This window comes from Amphiprion ocellaris, chromosome 9 (genome assembly GCF_022539595.1).
Source record: "Amphiprion ocellaris isolate individual 3 ecotype Okinawa chromosome 9, ASM2253959v1, whole genome shotgun sequence".
In the NCBI taxonomy this organism is placed as follows: domain Eukaryota; kingdom Metazoa; phylum Chordata; class Actinopteri; family Pomacentridae; genus Amphiprion; species Amphiprion ocellaris.
Window position 1 is genome coordinate 21,270,191 of NC_072774.1, and position 21,376 is coordinate 21,291,566.

The following is a 21,376-nucleotide window of genomic DNA, read 5'->3' on the forward strand; positions in this document are numbered from 1 at the left end:
TATGTCCTGTAGAAATGTAATTTACATATGACTAATTGACAGATCAAACATTTCATATTAACATGAAGAGAAAGTGGCAGCACTTGGTTAAGGTTAGGGAAAGTTTTTATTTTTTAAAATTTTGCTTTTATTAGATGGGTGCAACATAGAAATGGATAGGAAATGTAGAGAAATCAAGCAGGGGAATGACATACAGTAGAGGTCTGGTGAAAAGAGGACTGCTTCGACCACCCTAACCACTCGCCCATCAGCTCGCCCCAGAAAAACATATTTAATATTTTAAAACATAACCTTAAATTGCTTTTGTTGGCTACAAATAACTGGAGTGAGGATGCAAACCCTGGTCTCCTGTGTCTCAGTTGTGCACTTTGTACATTTGCTATCAACCCCAACCCTTCATCCTAGCAGACTTGGGTGCAGTTCATATTCAGGACTTTGTGCAAAGAAATGTTGCTCTTGAGCATCATCAAGCCAGTGAGTATGTTTGTCACATAATTACATTATTGGAGAAACAGCTTATTTATGTATAAAGTGAATTTCTTATGCGTCTGTCTTGGTCTAGTGTCATGAAAAATTGTTGTAGGAGATAGCGAAAGTCCTTGATGATAAGCTATATCCAAAATTGACATAACAGCATTCATCCTGTTCTGTACTGTCCTGCTAATCCAAAACAACGTAGAGCCACGTGAGCTTTGCCTTTGATAAAAAACAGATGGGAAGGACAGTGCTGAGGTCAAAGTCTCTTGCAGACACGTTTTTCTGTATTTTATTTTCTTCCATCCTTCTTTATATCAATTATTTCCCTTTACACCTTGAAAATGATTGCCCTCCATATAGGTACAATTACTGAGACGCCACCACTCAGGGAAATGGAGCAATGAATACTGAAATGCAAAAATTGGAATATCTTCATTTGAAATAGGTAAGTGTCTAAATTGCCACAGCGCCTTGAGAAACCACTGAATGCTATAAACTTTACAAACCTTGAGCACTATAATGAGATTTGTAATTCTGTCACGATTACACCTGAATTTGTAGTTCCACCTTGTAACAATCAGTGCATTCAAAGGGAACCTCTTTCCCATAAAGGTCAATTTACCGCTTATTGGTGGATTATTAATCAACCCGTGAAAACAGTTGCATAATGTTTTGTCTCTGGAGGGAAATATGTCAATTCTGATATCATCTTGTGCTTGAACACTACAGATTCTAACAGAAAGCATTTTTCTTACAAACCGGGGGCAAGATATTGCTCGGCAGAGGTGTTTATCAAAAAATGCTATTGGTTGGAGTCTAGCATTTCTGGAACAATATATTGGATAAACCCTCTCTCTTTTGAGTCACCCAGCTTTCTGAAAGTTCTATATGACAGGATAAAATACTGAATTACTAGAAGTGCCATACCGATTGTCAGTCTCTTGTCATTCATCCATCATCTTTCCAGGGCTGCCCTTGCTTTTCTGGGGTCCTGTGAGCAATGTATAATCTTTACTACCGCTCTCATCACTGAATGCACCTCATTAGGATAGCCCATTATGGACGCCAGCGACATTAGCGACAACATATGCAAGCAGATTGCTTCTGCCAAACACTGCATATCATTCAGGCCCATTAAAGCAAGTCATTTACCTTGATAAATAGGTAGAGGCTTGGTGGAATTGAAAACACACAGGGGACCCTCTCCTTCCCTCACTTCCATCTTTTTTTTTCCTTCTCCTTTGCTTCCATTTTAACTCCTCATTGTTTTCCCACACCTGCTCGCTCTCTTTCCTGAGACCCTCAAACTTTCTCAACTTATTGTCATCCAAACTTTTCATCACACTGCTTAACTCTGCTCAAATTCTCCACCTCATTGTTTTTTTCTGCCTTACCCTCTATTCCTGCCTCCTCTCTTATCCCATTTCTAAATTTTATTTTTTGCCGGGGGCTGTGTTTCAAGGAAGGAGGAGAATAGCGAGAGAGACTGGGAGAGAGGGGGGAGAAAAGGACAGGCTATGTTAATTGGAGTGCCTGAGGCAAAAGGGATTGAAGGAAGAGAGGGAAGAGGGAATGGAGGCCCAGATTCAGGGGGCCTGAAACATTAAATATTAACACCTTTTCTCATCTCTGCCCCTTTAGTGACATCCACTGATTGGGTTCTCTCTCAGTCGATCAGGACACATACACCCTCTCTCTCCTTTTCCTCTTTCACCAAATTGAGTTCCCTCTGAAAATGAAAGGCAGCCAGGAGGAGACATACTGCGGTAATTGGCGACCCTCTCTGCTTTGTGCCCTTTGATTCAAAAAGTAATGAAATTCTACTTGATATTTTTATCCGACCTAGCATGTAATTCACCGCTATGTCCCTGCTTTTTTTTTTTTTTTTTTTTTTTTGTTACCACCACTGTACTGAGACCCAAATATGAGCTCTAATAGGAGCAAGATACTGGCTATTGTCACACTAACTCACTGTTAATGGAGTCAGATGTAATGGCACCAGATTGTGTCAGCTAAAAGATATTAGCTTTATAAATGACCTAGATATTCAGCGTGAGAGATGAGTTCAGTTTTACACAGCTAACTTTAATGGGGAAGGACACTCAGAGAATCCTTTGGTTTATCAGTGAAGCGTTATATCAAAGCTACTTCTTCAAAAGCACTGACACAGCACTAAAACTCACAAGACTCATGTATTCATAGCTCTATTTATAATCTCTCTATAAGATGTCTCAGCTTTGTTTTATTTTTTCCAACTATTGCTTTCTGCAGAATGGGATGGAAGACTGCAATGTCAGCTGGGCGAATTCATATTCTGCTCATGCGCTCTGTCTGGTTTTTCCGTCTCCTTGTTCGTACCATCCATCCTTGTCCTGATTCTCTCCTCCTGACTCACAGGCTCATGTTCAGAGAGGACAAACACACCCTCTGCTACACACACAAACACTCTCATTGGCCACATAATTCCGGACTCCTGTGTTTAAATGGCGTTGACTTTTCACCCCGTTGCCAGAGCAGCTAGACTGAAAGGGGGGAATCTCCCCGTAGACAAAAGGCTGTGTGACGGCCCAACCTTGTAGCCCACTTCACACTGTTTGTCTTGAGCTCCTAAACTGCTGTGAGATGACACAACACACACACTAGTAAAGCTGTGATTTATTTGATGCAACTGCACACGCTGTGATGTTACCCCTTTGCCCTCTGCTCCAACACAACAGCCGCTGTCATGCACGCAGGCAGCTTGGCAGTTCGGCATCATTTGCAGAGTCATCAAACTTTGTGATGACTTGGGGCTCTGGATTTTATGGCCATGAGTAAGATGCACAGATGCTGAAGATCGCAGAGTTTATGGCAATGGAGAAGACTGATGCGAACCCTGGCTAATTGCTAATAGCTTTGTGTTTGACTCAGCTGCATTACGTCAACGTCAAGTCTCTGGGAACATCAGACATTCTAAACTAATTTCCTTGTTCCCTCCTTCTTCCTTCGCCCTAAATCTCTCCGTACTTGTTTTGAAGGAAGCTCGACCTCTGAATCCACATTAAGTGAAACACGTCGTATCATTATCATTGAAAAGAAACCTTACACTTCAGTCACAAAAGATGAAACACATATCTAGAGAAAGGTTGATATATATGAATGATTAAAGAGAGAAGAGTCAGTTTAAGCAAAAAACACCACAATAAAAGGTTAAGGGATTCTTATCTAACATAGTAAAATTTGTTTCCCCCATACAGTCCCTTATGTGCCCCATCTCCTGTCTTCCACCTTTTAAAGGCCCAGAGTAGCTGGTGGTTTAAGTGTCAATAAATAAAGTTGTAAAACACAGTCTGCCCTGCGAGACCTAGATAACCTTCAGCTGCAACATGAACATGTGTGTGTGTGAGTGTGTGTGATGCTGCAGGGACCCAGGTGTGAATTTTACTTCTGCTCAGGTGGTACATTGGTACAAGCCCAGACAGGAAGACAGACAGGCTCCGTCTTATCTTGTAATTGTGGAGATTCATGTGGCATCTGAACATCCTGATCCGTCTATCTCACCTTTAATCAAGACCCCTCCTCCGAAGACACATCCGGATATATCACATAACTCTCATAAAATACAGGCCATCCATAAAACATGAGGGCACCCGGTTTCACCAAGCAATAAAACACAAGTGCTAAACATGTTATTGTGCTTGACTCCAATTAAAGGCTCAGATATCATCTTTGAAGGACAACAGAGCTCTGCTATCTTCTTGCTGTTCTGACTGCAGAGGTTTGAGAATGGTCAGATGAAATGTACAAGACTGAGGCTGAATTTCTGATTGCTGTAATTGGTACTGTGGAGTCCTGCTGTCTCTGTGATACTACGAAGAAAAAAAAGTTTTCCAAAAAGTTATTCTGGGGATTTTTGTCAAGTTCATTACAGTCAAACCCCGGCTGTATGACTGAGTTTGTTTATTCAAAGGAGTCATTAAACCCTCTATGAATTTCTATCAGCTTAAAATGCTCCCTTTGGTATACCAGAACCCGCTTTCCTAAATTATAACTGTGGGTACAGTATGAGGCAAATAAGACAAATACAAAAGATTTTGCCTAGGAAAAGGTTCATCAAAAGCTCCTGTGACTTTTGTATGAAGACACATGGAGTGCGTTTTCTGTCCCACTTGGGAACACTTTCTTCAAGACCAAGTCACAGACACAAAAGTTGCATACAAAGAGCAGACAACTATCTTTGTACCTTTGCAACCACCCATCTTTTCAACCCAAAGGGAATTGATACTGTTCATTTTTTCAATGTTCATGTCTGATATTTTACCATACTCTGATCGGCCTCAACATTCAAACAGTTGGCCGGCCCAGTGAATGACGTTGATCATTGTGTTACAATGCAATATTCTGGTGGGAAACCTTGCGTCATGCCACTCGTGCACATTGCTTTGATACGTACCACCCACCTGAACATTGTTGCTGGCCAAAGACCCAAAAGATCCGCTGCCAACCACCCATCGCCAGACACCAACGGACACCCTTAGAGGTCTTGTGTCAGTGCCCCAACGATTCAAGACTGTTTGCCAGCATGAAGAGGTCTTGCACCATATTAGGCAGCTGGTTTTAATGTTGTGGCTGTTTGATGTATGTGTGCATGGACACCACAAGTAGTGTACAGTATCAGACTGTCAGTACGTCAGGATATTAGATGTTTTATCAGATTGCCATAATGTGGTGGGACTTCAGCTTAGGATGTAGTTACTTTTTAACATTAAAAACTCTTTATACCATAATTTGTTCTTTAAATGTATGGTTCTATTAACAGTGTTTGCCCTCCAGTATTGTGTCTGTCCCTGTGTTTTTCTTTCTTCTCTGCATTTTGTGTTCCTTCTCTCTCCTTCACTCCTCCGGCATTTCTCTCTGTAATTGTATCCCATGAATATTGTAAACAGTGGGATTTTAATTAGCATCAGGTACATAGTAGTTCTTCTCTGTCAAAGGTCAGCACTTAGCAGGAAACCAACAGACATGGCAGTACTTACTTTACTATGCATGGATCTAGTATTGATAGACACACTATTTAAAGTCAGCGGGGAGACAGACAGTGTGTGTAAACTGTATCTACGTCTGTCTGGTTTTCACAATCTGTGTATATTTTTACTTTTTTCGAACTGGTTGTTAAAACTTTTACTTCTACAAATTGTACGGCTTTTTCCCCATATTGGGAAACTTCCCCTCTTGCTCTGCCTGCCTGTCATCTCTGGGTTTGAGGTCCCACTGTGTCTTTCTCACTCTCTGCCTTGCTCTCTATGTGGCATTCATTGTGGGTGTGTGGGATGTGTGTGTGCGATGATGTGTCTGGTGTGTACATTTTGCAGCAGCTGCCGTTCCTGGGCTGCACCTGTTCTTGTCTCATCAGTCAGGCGTTGATAGACTCCAGGCCTTACAAGGACCCTCCCTGACACTGGTAGTCTGACCCAGCCTGCCCCCTTCCACACACACACACACACACAGACACACACACAGACACACACACACACACACACACACACACAGACACACACACACACACACACACACACACACACAGTATGTAAATGCTGTGTTCACAAGGCAACCACAACTAGTGCATGTACTTGGTTTTAGCCACTTCAGCAAACACAATCTTCTTTACCAAGAGCACCCACTGGAGAACCTCTTTCTGTTTATTTTTCAGATTTTCACATGCTCCTCCTGGGTACAATTCTAAGCTGGAGCGAATTTGTGTGCCAAAATGAAACTGAACAAACTGAATTTCCTGAGCAGTGCAAAGTGTTCCCTTCTTGCAGAGCTGACAGACTGATGGAAGCACTGAGTGAACGTGAAAAGCCGCAAGCACCATATTTGAGTTGGAACTAGTCTGGAACATTAACAGGTCATTATCAGTGTTGGGGAATTGAGGTAGCCCTGCCATGTCCCACTGACACAACTGTACTCACATACACAGACCCTCTGGCTTACGACTCCTGTAGGGCAGTCACATTGTCACTATGGTGGTGGTAATAGTAATTTATAGTATGTGGTGGGAGTGAAATGTATGTTTTTACTATAGATACCTTTTTTTGTAGGAACTGACTAGTGAATAATTTTATCCAGCAACAAGTAACAAGCTATTACCTGGTTAATCCAAGCTATCTCTAGATTCTTTTAGTTATTTTTTGATAGTGTAAGAGTGACAATCTTGAGTTGTGGAGATTATTCACAAGATTACAAATGGTCTATTTGTATATCATCATGTATGCAGTTTCACAAATGACTGATGAACCATAAAAATCTAGATCTAAATCTAATCTATTTAAAAAACATAGATTAAATGAAAAAAACATGTAAATTACCTAAAATATTAAAGACAAATTTCAAGGTCAACAAAATAAACAAATAAATGCAACTAAATAACATTTAGCAAAATCTGAAATACACATGCAGCCACTAAAGCGTCTGCAGACTCTCTGAACACAATTATGAAGTATAATTTCCCTGATGATATCAGCAGACAAAAGAAAAGGATAGAAAAGCTATTTTAAGCATTATGGAAAGCTGCTGATCAGTGGAAAGTGATAGAAACTGGAAGGTACTGTTAATAACCTCATGCTGTAGGTGACTCAGTCCTTATGACATTGAGGCAGTGTCTTCTTGCAGCTGGACGCTGTTTGCTTTGCCAACAGTCAAACACACTAATCCGGTTAGAGGCCAAATATGTTTTGGACCACACACACATATGCGCTCACACACACACACACACACACACACACACACACACACGCACGCACACACAGACATTCCTTGTCCGTCAGGTACCACACTGGACTCCTCTTCCCCTTCTCTCTTCATGATGATCCTCTGTGTATCCTCCTCATCACAGTGTTGGTGCTGGTGAACATTTTTATGGATAGATTCTATGACACATACTGGCTGATATCTAACACACCTCTTCTGGACTCCTAGCGCTATCATCCAGGTGTATAGAGTGGACTTAGTTACCCAGAATATCCATCACTCTTCACCCAAGTCGTGTTTGGGTTAGCAGAGAGAAAAGCAGCGTCTATCAGTAAATGGAGGGGTATGGTGGCTTCAGTAAGAGGCTCTAGTTGGTGAATGATAGTGGCTCTCATGTAGGTAAGACTGGTTTTGCCCACATCGACACACACTGTCTCTTGTTCCTGATTCTTTCCTTCCTTTTCTTCCCCTTTCTTATTTTCTTTGTTCTTTTCTTTTGCTGTCTTGGATCCTGTTATTCCCTTTTTCTGTCTTTCAAAAAAACACACTCACAGAGTAGACACAGAGGCAAGTTTGTGCGCTGGGTATTCAAGAATGCTCTTTGAGAATCAGGGATAAGAAGGGGAGAGTTGGAGAGAGACACAGGCTGCTGGTTTGATGTCCAGAATACAGCAGTAGGTAAGGTGAGAACAAGGGGAAAAGAAGGCAGAAGAGAGAGAATCCAGCTAGATCTTTTCATAATGAGGGGCATCTCATTATGATGGGTGTATGAGAGAGAGAGAGAGAGAGAGAGAGACAGTAGAAGAAACAGATTGGAGAAAAAGGCAAAACGAGGCAGAGTATTAAAGATGGTTTCACATTAACTTTTCAGTAGATGTGGGACTGACACAACGCCGTGGGTCTCCTCATCTCTGGTTTGCTTCTTTGACTGCAGACTTGGAGATTTTTCTCTGCTAGCAATGTACTTAACCGTTGCTTTTTGGGGCGGTTCGGTTGCTCATAAATATCCCATGCATTATATATATACTGTAAGAGTGTGTGTGTATGTGCACAGGTCACAAGCTGACCACCTTGTTCCCATCTGTCTTTTTACGCGGTCATGCACCCCATCACACACCACCTCACACACACACTTTCCCTCTCTTTGGCTAAATCCGATTAGCTGGTCTGCATCAGCTAAAGAGACCCCCATGCAGCCAGTCTCCCCCATCCAACAGCCCCTACCACTCTCTTTCTTTCTTCTCTCTCTCTTGCACGCACACACACACACACACACACACACACTCATGCAAAGAGTGACAGCCAACAGCCTGTGTGTCTAAATGCACAGAACCACTTGCACACACACACACACACACACACACACACACACACTGCTCTAGGCTTAGATCGGACAGCAGACTCCCTAATTATGCTTTAATTGCCCGTCTCTGTCTGTCCAGCTGCCTCATGTGTAAAACAGAGCAGCGGCCTGATTGATCACTCTGGACTCAAACATATTGTGAATGACACCGAAAGATGCATTTGAAAGAAAGAAAGAAAGAAAGAAAAGGCAGTCAGTGACATGTAAATGTGAGAGGAAGAGGTTAGCAAAGAGAGAAGGATGTGGTACAGATGGGCTCTGATAATCTATTTTCAGTCCATAGTATTTCTTCCTCTCAGACACCAACACCACCCAAACGTTCTCAGTAGTTTGTTCTGTGGTTTATACTAATACTTTCACACAGAATGTCTTGACCGATAATAGTTGACTGTTATTATCCCACAAAAGAGTACATTGTGGCTTTTAACAATTCTGAAAATGAGGGTTCAGCGATTTTAATTCCATTATATCTGGCAAATATGTGCCAGAAGTAGAAAATTAACATAAGAAGAATAACACACAGATGTTTCTGTTTTTCCACAGGAAGTGAGTTATGTGACTTGCACTGCTAAAAAAAATTGTAGTTAGCTGAAGAAAACACAATTGAAATGTTGTACTAGTTCATCGAATCGATGTTTAGATATTTCACAAAATTAATTGAAATTTAAACCTGTTGGTGAAAAGTCAACCATGAGTTTAATTAGGATTCATCCTCTGGACACCATGGAATGTTCAGTATTTCTTAGCAAACCATCAAACCGATGAGATATTTCAATCTGGACCGAAGTGGTGGACAGACCAGCCATCCCAAGAGCCATGACGAATTAAAGTCAGATTATCTAACCAAGTAAAGACTTGGGTTCTCTGTGCATGTGCCAGAAAGTCACTTGATTTAATGTGGTGTGTGTCATTGTGTATTTTTCCCATGCACCGCTCAATGGGCCTCGTAAATCCCGAGTACTGTCTAAAAGCGCAGCGCTTCATTTACTCACACATTCTTGTACATTCGCTTGTCTGGCTTGCTGTTTGTGTTGGCGCAGAAACAGAGGACATTTTTGGTTGGGCTACATCCCTCTTACAAACTCAGAACATGAGCCTCGGTTTGTAAAACTAATGTTGGTTCACTTGAGAGCCACTAAGCTGATAGAGTGGAATATTTAGAGAGAGGGGGATGCTGTGTGTAGCCGAAGAGAGCAAAAGAAATGAAGTGCACGAGGAAGACGAAAGGCAGGATAAAAATAGAGCCAAGGGAAGTGAAAAAGTAAATTAAGAGGAAGCGAAAGAATAAAGGTCTGGAAAGAGACATGAGATCTTTTCAACAAATGTCAGCGCTTGACTGATCTTTGACCCCTGTGTCGTTTGTGGGTCATAGTGAATCTCAGCATCCAACCCTGGTGGAATGAGTCTCACTAACACACATAAACAAGACAGTGCAACCACACCATGTATTTTTGACAGTTCACTCTAATTATCTCCTCTCTGTGTACTCGCTGCCTTCCTTCCATCCTTTACTCCCACTCTTCACAGTGGACTGATAACAAGGTGGCCATGGCTATGCTCCTCTCATCTCGCTTTGGACATTTTGAGCAAACAGTCTTTCATCCTCCCCATCAGCATTTTGCTGCCCTGTTATTAAAACTAGTCCGTCAAACAGCTCCGATTCCCAGAGGTCCATCCTCCCCACTCTTGGCAGTTTCTCACAACAAATAAATTATTCAACTGTAGATTTTGTACTCCAGAAGTTGATGGTATGATTAATTTATGTTATCGTACAGAATTTGAGGCTAAGATGTTCATTAGCAATATGCATGTCCCCAATTTGAATGTTAATTATAGTCTACAGTTTGCTTTTTAATGATATTTACTTTTTGTAGTGTCTGTACTATTAGAAAAATGTTTGGGATTGGCTGTTTACTGTAGCTGTGTTCTGACTAAAAATGTTGCAGTTTATTCCTATATCCTAAGAACTGCATCTTACACCAAATATGGCTTAGTGCCAGTAACCCTTTATTTCTTTTACTAGCATATCAGTTAATGTTATGGATGTATGTATGAGTATTAAGTAATATCTTTCATTCACAATTGCTTGCATGTCATATATGATGGACTGTGAAAAAAACTGTCCATGTTGATGAATGGTCTTGAATGAACTGATTCAGCAGTGCAACCCCACTTATATAAAAACGTATTGTTTTAATGCAGTGTCGTAACGCCTCACATCCACAACACAGTGGACTCAAGTGTAATCGTGTTGCTGCAACATACGATTTATGACACTGTATTTGCTGCAGTTACTTCATTAGCAGAAATGGAGCTCCTTTCCTTTCTCCAGCTCTGCATCCTTCCCCTCCCTTTTCCAGACTCTTCTCTTTGTAATACAATCTAGTTTTCACATTGTTTCTTCATAACTGGATTAACAAAGAGTTTAGAGAGTGACCGCGTTCCTTTATCCCCACAGGAACCAGACTGGGTCCATTCTGTGCCCTTGCTGCATACTCTTCCATGGAAATCTGGGACACATTGTGCATCCTAATGTCTGTGTTGAATGGAGAACACTGACAGTGCCAGTCACAAGGACCTTATAGCTCCCCCCAGTGTCCCTTAACAGTTTTTTAATACAGCTAATACACCTTTATGGGAATACTAATTATTGTAGCTTGCCAGTCTTGCATGCAATGACAACCGTAGTCTAGATTTACAGATGTTGCGATATTTAACTTGTTGTAATACACATAAGGAATGCTTTGGACATTTCAGTTGATGACTCCATGCATTTTGACCGTATTGCTTTGATTTTCTGTCAGAATTGCTCAATCCAACCTATAGATTTCAGGTGGAATATTCATTAAATACGCCAAGATTGCATATATTTTCTATGCTAAAGAAAGTAATTTGTTGCTGTAGAGGATTTATGTTATTCTGTATGAAGGGTGAGGTACATACTGTAAATTTGCGTGTGTGTGTGTGTGTGTGTGCATACGTGTGTGGCGTGACCCTGTGACATGGCTCTGGTGTCAGTTGTCTTCCATGTGGTACAACTGAGTTTAAGTGTATTGTGTGTAGGGGGCATACACTGCATGCTTGAGTATGTGTATCTGTGTGTGTATGTATTTCCAGTCGGGGAGACGAGGTAATCATAGACTGTGGCCTCTTGTTGTTGATGTGTGTGTGATGAGTGATGAGTCCAAATTGCCCAAGGCATTGCAGGAAAAGGCATGCTCCTATACTAACAAAGTGCCTCATGGATGCCACACTGCTCTCTAGTGCTGGATGATATGGAAAAAATCATACATCAAGATATGGATTATTTTGTATCACGATATATATCACAATATACCACAATAAAGTATGTTTTCAGTTATTCTCTGAAAAGTTTGACAAAAATTTCATTGCTTACTTTTCTCCATGAAACTTCAACCTGTTGCTAGGGCTGGACCCGAATATCTGAATATTCAGTCCCGATGGTGGTATGCGGATATTAATTTTGAGATCCGAATATTCTCATAACACAGTGTTTGAAAAATGTGGTAGCCCTGAGGGTTACGTTTACTGTTTGTCTTACACTCTCTGTCTCCACATCTCCTTCTGCCGTTGTTCGAGAGGCAGTGTACTTTACACTTGTAAACTTTTTGTTTATTTGTGTCTTAGTCAATTATGTGTTTGAAGAATAAACATACTTTGTGTATACTAGCCTCCATTATTCTAATCCAGGAGTATCAATCAAACCAGTCATTTTTGTAATGTGCTGGATATTTATCTTATCACTATCATGTGCTGCTAGCCACTGTCTATATGGAGCATGCCCAAAATAGTGTGTAGTATATTTTAGTTGTATTTCGTTATAAATATCTTTTTCTATCATGATACACAGTATTGGTGTCATATGGTCAACTTAAATTACTTTAAATGTTTGTATATGTTTGTATAACACGAATTGATGACACTGCCATTGCATTTGCACAAATCATTAACCTTACTCTTCTTTCCATTTTTGTGTGTTGTTTTCTGCAGTATGCAGTGGAGCTGTGACTGTGAAGGTGGATCCTAAAGTGGAGGTGTTGAAAGGAGACCCCGCCCAACTGCCCTGCACATACACCGTCTCACCATCATCAAGCAGCACTATTGTCGAATGGTACATTGTAAGTAATTTCCAGATATACATTTTCGTCCACAATTTAATATATGTGCACATGAAAAAACATTTGAAGTGTGTTGCATTCAAGTTGTTTAGAACATTTTAAGAAGAATTTTTAATGCAATTGAAAGTTTTTGAGTCAGCTGTTTTCTATTTTATCACCTGTTTCTGCCATCCTCTTTCTTAATGTTCTTCTTGTCATCCATCCTTTCAGGAGGAGCAGGGAACCAGGAAGCGCGTTGCTTTCCGCCCCCATGGTGGAGAGGGAAAAAGTGACGACGGCACTCCCCTGACAGGTCGAGTCACCATCGGAGAGGACTTCACCCTGACCATCTCCTCAGTTAAACCCTCTGATGAGCTTGCTTTCTACTGCCAGGTCACCGCTGGCCCTGCTGGTGTTGGAGATGCCGCCACTATGCTCAAAGTCTTTTGTAAGTAAGCCAGTGCCCTTTTGGCTTTTATATGGCCTCAACGTGACTTTTCACAACCCCCACCTCCACCTTCAACTTTCCCATTAGTTGTTAAATGGTATTTATGACTTGATTTGTTGCTGTCACTGCCACTAAAGGTTTATGGCTTTAATCTGTGAGCTCTCTATGTGTGTTCATGCATACTTTGATTTAGAAGTGGGCTAATTGCACTTAATGCATGTAATGTATTTTGCTGATTGCTTTTCACACATACTTACGCTAGCACCACACACGTCTTAAAGAAGCATATAGCATCTTTAAGTATGATTTGACATAATTGTCTATCTGAAAAAATATATATTTTTTCATCATGTGTAGGAATTTGGAGGCTTTTCTAATGCCTTAGGTTACCAGATTTTTTTAATAAGCTCCCCAGAGGTCAATTAACCACAATCTAATCACTCTTGACACAATTGATGAAGAGTTCAATCACACCTGTCATGTCTCATAGATCTCACCATAATAAGAGTCCAGATTTATTACCAAGGTGGCAAATGCTGACCCAGATGCAGCCTTCTGTGTCTTTGACCCTCCCCTAATAACCCCTGACATCAATCACACTTTTTAGCATTTAGCAATTGCTCCAAAATGAGTAAAATTAACTAGCATTTTGGAATTGGACTGATCGGACAGTCATTCTAAAAAGAGATTTGATTTGAAATAATAGCAAAACAACCCAGCCTTTAGTCATGCTTCTATTTAAAAAAGAGCTTACAAGTTATCTATTAACTTTTATGCTCTCAGAGGCTCCTAGCTTTAAAGTAATCTCTTAAAAAAAGCTCTTAATTGTGAATGGGCCAGTCAGTGTTTGACAAAACCTCAATGAAAGCCTTTTAGACACATTTAATACCCACAGAACTAAGAAAATAGCCTGTCTCACAAACCAGCAATTATTCTTTGTTCACATTTGACCACTTGACTCATTGCGGTTGAATTATAGTGTGTCTGTCCTGCCTTAACTTAATGGGACTGAGTTATGAGGTCCTTTGAGGGTTGAGCTGCAGCAGTGTTATCCTGCTTTCCTCCTGCCAGGATGCCTACAGTAGGGTAAACAGTCCGTCCACTAAGCAAAAACACACAACAACAGAGTTAAAAGAACATGAAATTCATTCTCTGTACCCTCTACTTTCTTAACTGTCTTGAGATTTAAAGCTCTCTTTTTAGACAAAAAAAACCTTTGTTGGTCTTAATGCATGATAATTTAAGTGATGGTGAGATAGTTTAGTCTGAAGAAATATATGCCTCTGATATGATTCTGCATTGCTTTACTTACGGCTCACTGCATTGTACAATATGTGAATATATGGAAGCAATAACATAAATACCACTTAACATAAATAACACTAACATGATTGAGATAGAGAGACACACAGAGAGAGAGAGAGAGAGAGAGAGAGAGAGGCAGAGAAATGCCCATCTACTGTTTATTTTTATAAGCAGTCGACAGCTGCAGGCAGTGATAAGATGACCTTGCATGTTAACCAGTGAGCTCAGGAATAAAGCAGAGAAACAAGAGGGAACACTCACACCTGTGGCTGTGTATATGAGCCAGAGCGAAGGAAGTGGGCTATTTTTTTTTTCTGATTTCACCCTTATCAGTTCATGTGAACCAGGTCACAGTGGAATAATGTGAGGCAGATTGTTTACTGCTCAGCTTAATTAACAAGGTCAGCAGACATGTGGATGGGGCTACAAATATGAAAGCTGGCTGTTTGCGTGTGGTTACATATCAGGGGCTATCGCTAACGGCTTTGTTCAAGTATACTGCAATGATGCAATAGTAACTTCTCTCCATATTTTTTTTTTTTTTGTCTTAGTTGCTCCTGAGAAGCCAGAACTTACAAAGCCATCAAGTCAGGCTATTTATGCAGGACAATCTACCAGCTCAGAGGTTTGTGTATAGCTCCTGTATGTTTGCACATTCCTTTATTTTGACCGACGATACATTATCTCATTTCTTGTGCACTCCTGCATTTTCCCATTTGTATCAGATTGGAACCTGCGTGACAATGAATGGACATCCCCAGCCAAGAATCATCTGGTACAAAGATGACCTGCCCATTGCAGAGGTCAAAGACAGGAAGGAGAGTATGTGTCTTTTGGCTGTTAGATTTTAGGTCCTCTCCAAAGCAGAGGACAATCTGCATACTTTCTGTGATCATTCCATGATTGGATCTTTTAAAGTTAGTCGTTTTAAGAAATGTTTTCACTTCTTCCAATCCTCCTCTCTGCCAGAGACCTACATGATTCCCTCAGTTGTGAAGGAGGCCTCGGGTCTCTTCACCATTAAGAGCACCCTGTACTCACAGCCCACCAAGGCAGACAAGGACTCCGTGTTCCATTGTGTTGTTGAATACAGCATGCCAGGAGAGCAGATCAAACAGAAGAAGTCCGACACCATCACCATCAACCTCAACTGTGAGTGAAGTGGCGAGAGCAGAATGGCTTGAAGATTATATCCAGTTAATCTGTTATATGAGTGTTCAGCCAGAGGTCTTTCAGTTCCATTTTGTTTTTTTGAAGGAATTGTAGATGGTTTCTAAATAAATTCATATCAGCACAAAATTTCATGACATTCCTTGACCCTTAGTTCTGAAAATAAATCTATTTGTTCATAAGTCGTATGGCTTATGTTACTTTCTATTATAGGAAATACAGATAATAATGTTAAATCCTGGCCTCATTTCTTCGATTGTATAGCTTTCCTCCTGCTAAGCACTGTAGTTTAGCTCAGTCACACTGGAAATTTTTGTTGTGAATGATGTGGCAAGGAAAGATAGAGTACTGGCAAAGTAATCCTTATGGAATGCATTGCTCATCTTTGATTGATGATCTGCAGTATAACAGTGTAAATGTAGCTGGTGAAGGAATTTCCACCTGTTCTTTGTCTGTTTCTGTCCTTCCAGATCCCTCTGAGAAAGCGACATTTTCTCTACTCAACACCTCTCCAGTCAAAGAGGGTGATAATGTCACTATGAAATGTGAGACTGATGGAAACCCTCAACCTGAGTTTGATTTTACTAAAGATGTACGTGAGAACTTCGTGCACATGAATTTGTTTGAGAAAGAGCTGATTCTGCTTTTACTCCCTATATTCCACATTATTCCAGAAATGTAGTTATGCATAACCCCTGTTGTTCTGTTTTTAGGGAAACGCCATCCCTGGTCAAGCTGGTCTTCTGACTCTGAAATCTGTCAAGCGTACAGATGCTGGACAGTACAAGTGCATGGCGACAGATTTTGATAACCTGGAAGCTGACCTGAGTGGAACCATCAACCTTGCTGTCCATTGTGAGTGAGCCAAAGATGCACGCACAACTGCAGAATTAAGCATACACACAGAGAACAATTCACCTCCTGCGTGTGCGGTTTCACCCTTGTAGCTAGCCTTTCTTTTCATCAGTAAATCGTATCATTCTAAAGATCAGCATGGAGTTAGTTTTAATGGAATCCTTTCAGCTGGGCAATATCCAGTTCAGTTTTTCACAGTTCATCTGTTACTTTAATGTTATCCCAACCACACTGCTTAATTTGATCTTATCACACACATTAAGTGGTGATAACCTCAAAAAAGCATTGAATAGGCTTAACTTGGGCTTTGAAATGGGCCTGATTTCACAGTAAGTGCATTAACTTCATAATTATAAAAAAGAAAAAATCTTCTCAGCACTTCCATTTTAAGAGCCTTATTACATGGTTGTTTAAATGATGAGACGCTTTTGGATTTTAAGTGGCACTTTTTTTAAATCCATAGAATGGTTTTCAGGTGTCTCCTGGCCTCTCTGTCTCTCAGCTGTTTCTCATGTTCTCTCTGCCAGACATTGATCCAGTGAATGTGACGCCTGTCGAGCCTCAAGTTGTCATGCTTGGAGACAAAGTGGAGTGGCAGTGTAAGACCAAGGCCTCTGACAATCATATAGTTCACTGGAAAAAGGTGCGTGCCATCACTTTCTCAACCCTTCTTTTCTTCTCCTTTAATTGTTGTGGAAAAGTGAGCTACTCCTAAGAATACCAAATGCTGTTTTTTTTTGTTTTTTTTTTAAATAAAATTTGTACAATTTAGCAAACGACTTGTGTATTTATCACTGTTCTTCTTTTAAAACCTAATGCATCATCCTTGGAGACAGTTTAATCAAGAGTTACGCTTAATCGAAGGCAATATCAGGTTGTAGAAAAACACCGCATCTGTCCACAAAAATGTTTTTCTGAACATTCCCTGGGTTTTTAAACTGCAGACTTATCAGTGTTATATATTTACAGCACTGGCTAGATGATGACTAAATATTTAATGTCTTCCGGGGCTCTTTTTTTTTATTTAGACAAGACATTATTTTTGTGTTTGATACTGAACTGGCAGTGCAGCTGCTACTTTCCACTGGAGCCCTTATGTCTGTGTTTGCTCCTGTTAAAGTCAGTTGTGAACCTGCTACACAGGCTATGTTGTGCTGTGTCCAACTGGAGAGCAGACCCTGGTGCTTGTTGCATTGTCTGAATGAAAAATAGCTACACTAACACATGCTGCATGTCTCTGATGACACATTTATTAACTGTATCTCTGTACAACTTTTGAGTATTTTTTATCTTTAAAATTTTTAATTACCATCTGGTTATAAGATGAGCAATTCACTTTCCACTTACTCTTATGTGATTATTAAAAAGATAAACTTAACATTAAAATGGAAATAGATTGTTTGAATTCTAAGATAATACTGTTTGGCGTTGATGGCAGGAAGAAGAACATAGTTTTTTTTCTCTGACAGACAATGCACATTATATTATGTTCTAAACTTATTTTTCAAGAGTAAACATACCAAGGAGGTGAGGATTTTTTCACTGTTACTGTCCATTTGAAGTATCGTAGTGCATTCTGATACTGTACAACCATGTGCGGTTATGATACTTGTGGTGCGTTTGGGATTTATCCCTGCTTTTCCACTTGTTATGTGCAGAGTGTACTTCTAGTGTCAGGCCTGTTGTTGTAGCCTGTGTATCTATTGTTGTGTCTCCTGGGTGGAATAGAAACTCACCAGCTGTTGGTTTTCAGAGTAGAGAACATGTTTGTTCTTAGAAAGACAGATTCCAATGAAAAAAAGTCAAGCAGTATTGCAAGAGACAGGTTCATCACGGAGGACTGACTGTGGTCTGTTTTCACTGCGCTTTCAAATACTGTGTGTAAAGATTCTTCTTCTGCTTTCCCAGCATGGCAGTATGCCTTCAAACTACATATTCACAGTGCTGCTCTACTCTCACATTCAAACACAGAGAATTAAAAGAAACAACAGACGGATGATGGTGTGTGTCCAACTGGTTTTATTTTGTTTATTTTGGTGTGTTTGTGTTCATCCAGGGCTCTAAGGTGCTCTCTCAGGACGGCACTCTGTCAATAGAAGGCGTTTCTTATGAGAACGCCGGAGAGTACATGTGTGTTGGAGCCGTTCCATCGGTGCCAGATCTGACAGCCCAGGCTAGTGTCAACCTCACTGTCAAAGGTAATGTACTCACATCGATATATACATATACATATACATATACATATACATATACATATACATATACATATATACTCACATTCACAGATCGGTATCGGCAGCATACTTTATTTAAAAAAAAAAATCAACAAGATTTCCTTAATAATTTTAATCACATTAGCATCTTGTATTTTTATGTACTCACAAGCATATTTAAACCACAGTCACATTCCTAATTTACACAATATTCAGTTTGTTTATTGCTATATTTACATACCTTCATGCTTTGCCAGTAACTTGAAGCCATGTTAGGCGTATTTCTTGGAAACAAATGGGACTTTACACTGTATTGTAAGCAGGTAAATCACCCATCCTGCACTACCACCATTGTAGACACACACACACACACACACACACACAGACACACACACTAATTATGCTCAGTGTTAGAGTGTGCAGGGCATTGTTTTAGCCAGGAAAAGGAAGTTATATATTCAAAGGAAACCGCTTCGAGTGGATAGTTCCCGCAGCAGTGATTAATTCCATTATGCGATGGAATTGTGTGTGTAGGTGTGTTTGAGATCTTGCTGCATTGTTTGCTTTGTTTACCCTCCTCGTTCAGGAAAACCGATGATCGAGACTCCCGCTGTCGGAGAGGTGGGGAAGGAAGGAGACATGGTTACTCTGAAGTGCTCGGCCTTTGGCTTCCCCATCCCTCAGTTCGAATGGAAGCCCTCAGGAAAGGAGGTACATTTTTAAAAACATAGCCAAGACAAGCAAAGACAACAATGCTTTAGAGTTTGACCTCTTTCTGTCTTTGCAATTTACAGGAATCACTTAGTGAATCATCGATACTTTCCTGAAAGTAATGTTAAAACTATAAAAACAGAGACGTAGATGTATTTCAAACACAACATTGTAGCCATTTGTAGCATTGTCATTTGTGTGAACATGGGAAGTTTGAAGCATGATTTCTCACATCTTAACATCTTGTTGGGCTGCTATCTTAAACTTCAGAAGCTCTACAAAAAAGAGACTAAGAAAATCTCAAATGAAGCAGCTTTAAAGAAACTTACAGAGGGAGTACAGCTTCATTATTAAAATATTAAAAAAGCCGATAAGTGAGGTAAAACTTTAATGATTTTGTTGAAAAAGTGGATAATGTCAGAAGCAAATAGTGTTGCATGTTAGATCAAAGATGAGAGATATCTAAACTTGTAGAACTGACCGTTTTTAAGGACAGATTTTTTCAATGAGAAATGAGAAGAAATATAGAATAAAGCAACAGTAGTTTGTCTAAAAAGCACAGGAACTGTGATTTCTTACAAAAATGTATTTAAAAAAATGTTAATAATAAACCCCAAATTTATAATATAGGCAACAGATGATAAGAAAATGTGTAAAAATCCATGTCTTCACTTTGCCCTTCTTCCTCCATCTCTCTTTCCTCTATTCTTTACTTCTAACAGTCAGTATCAGTGGAAGGTAACAAGGCGGTAAGCACCGTGACCCTACAAGCTACTCCTGAGGTCATGAAGGACGGTGTAACCTGCCAGGCCTCCAACAGTGATGGAACAGATAGCAAGACCTTCCTGATAACTCGCAAACGAGGTCAGTGTAAAGAGGTGGCAGCAATGACGAAGCTACTGTATCTTCCCCCTTCCTTCACCTCTATATTTTCATAATTTGTCTAAAGATTTTTTATCTATTTACCACGTTCTATGGGAAACAATGCGAACAGATATTTGCTCAGTCTTCTTAGAAATATGACATTTTGTTGCACAATCCCTGAATTAGTTCAGACTTAGCATATTTGTAAGTAATTTAAAACAGTGTGCGCCAAGCTAATTAGTTGTTGTTTAGAGATTAGTTGTGTGCCCAGCATCATGGATGTAACACAGAGAAGTGGATTTTCATGGATGGCACCCCAGTCATTACTATGAAACCTGCTCACTGAATTTATACATATTTACAAATCTTTCTTGCAGTTTTACATTTTCAGGCCCCAAGATCATGCACAGCAGGCTGACACACACATCCCAGACTTACCCTGGCAGGCTGACACACAAATGGAATTAAATTATGATAGACTTCCCAGAATTTAATACAAACATTGCTTTTCCACCCAGCTTCATGCCTGTAGGTTTTGCCCCGTACCTGACAGGTGTAACTTTTATTTAGCCAACTCAGTTAGCTAATTGAAAGAAGATGCTAATATTTGAATGAAGAAATAATGATTATGAAACTTGACCTCACCTGACGCTTGTAATAATGTTGTCTGGTTTTGCTTTTATGATTACACATTACAAACATAACACAGTGTCCTGTGATTTACACCAACATAATGCCAGTATGTTTAGACTAAATGACAAGCTATTTATTATACACATCTATTACAATCAGATTTTTCCACTCATTCTAAACTGCATGAATATTGAACTCTGAACTACATATTTTGCAAGTATTCAGATATAAATTATTAAACTTATGCCTCCATTTACAAAACATTGGCAGTTGTCCTTGTTTGCATGGCTCATGCTCTAGGCTGGACAGTGGCACATTTACAAGCAACCACTTTTGACCAGTCACTAACATTGTTAATAAATAAGATGCTTCAGTAGTTCACACAAATCTCTGACCTGTTCCAGTATTAAAAAGAAATTCCCCTTCAACATGACTGTACATGCACATATTGACACATTTCTATCTAAACAGATGTACTCACACATGCCCA

The 21,376-nt window shown here is 40.1% G+C and overlaps 1 protein-coding gene across 3 annotated transcripts in view; it reads left to right on the plus strand.

Moving 5' to 3' along the window:
* bcam (basal cell adhesion molecule (Lutheran blood group)) overlaps positions 1–21,376 on the plus strand; it is a 50,777-nt gene that overhangs the window by 22,631 nt on the left and 6,770 nt on the right. For all 3 annotated transcript variants that reach the window (XM_023262439.3, XM_023262440.3, XM_055013628.1), the window contains exons 2-12: positions 12,581–12,708; positions 12,919–13,135; positions 14,992–15,065; positions 15,166–15,262; positions 15,410–15,592; positions 16,081–16,202; positions 16,324–16,465; positions 16,993–17,108; positions 18,522–18,663; positions 19,265–19,389; positions 20,112–20,253. In XM_023262439.3, coding sequence (XP_023118207.1) covers positions 12,581–12,708; positions 12,919–13,135; positions 14,992–15,065; positions 15,166–15,262; positions 15,410–15,592; positions 16,081–16,202; positions 16,324–16,465; positions 16,993–17,108; positions 18,522–18,663; positions 19,265–19,389; positions 20,112–20,253 — 1,488 coding nt within the window. The remainder of the gene's footprint in view (positions 1–12,580; positions 12,709–12,918; positions 13,136–14,991; positions 15,066–15,165; positions 15,263–15,409; positions 15,593–16,080; positions 16,203–16,323; positions 16,466–16,992; positions 17,109–18,521; positions 18,664–19,264; positions 19,390–20,111; positions 20,254–21,376) is intronic.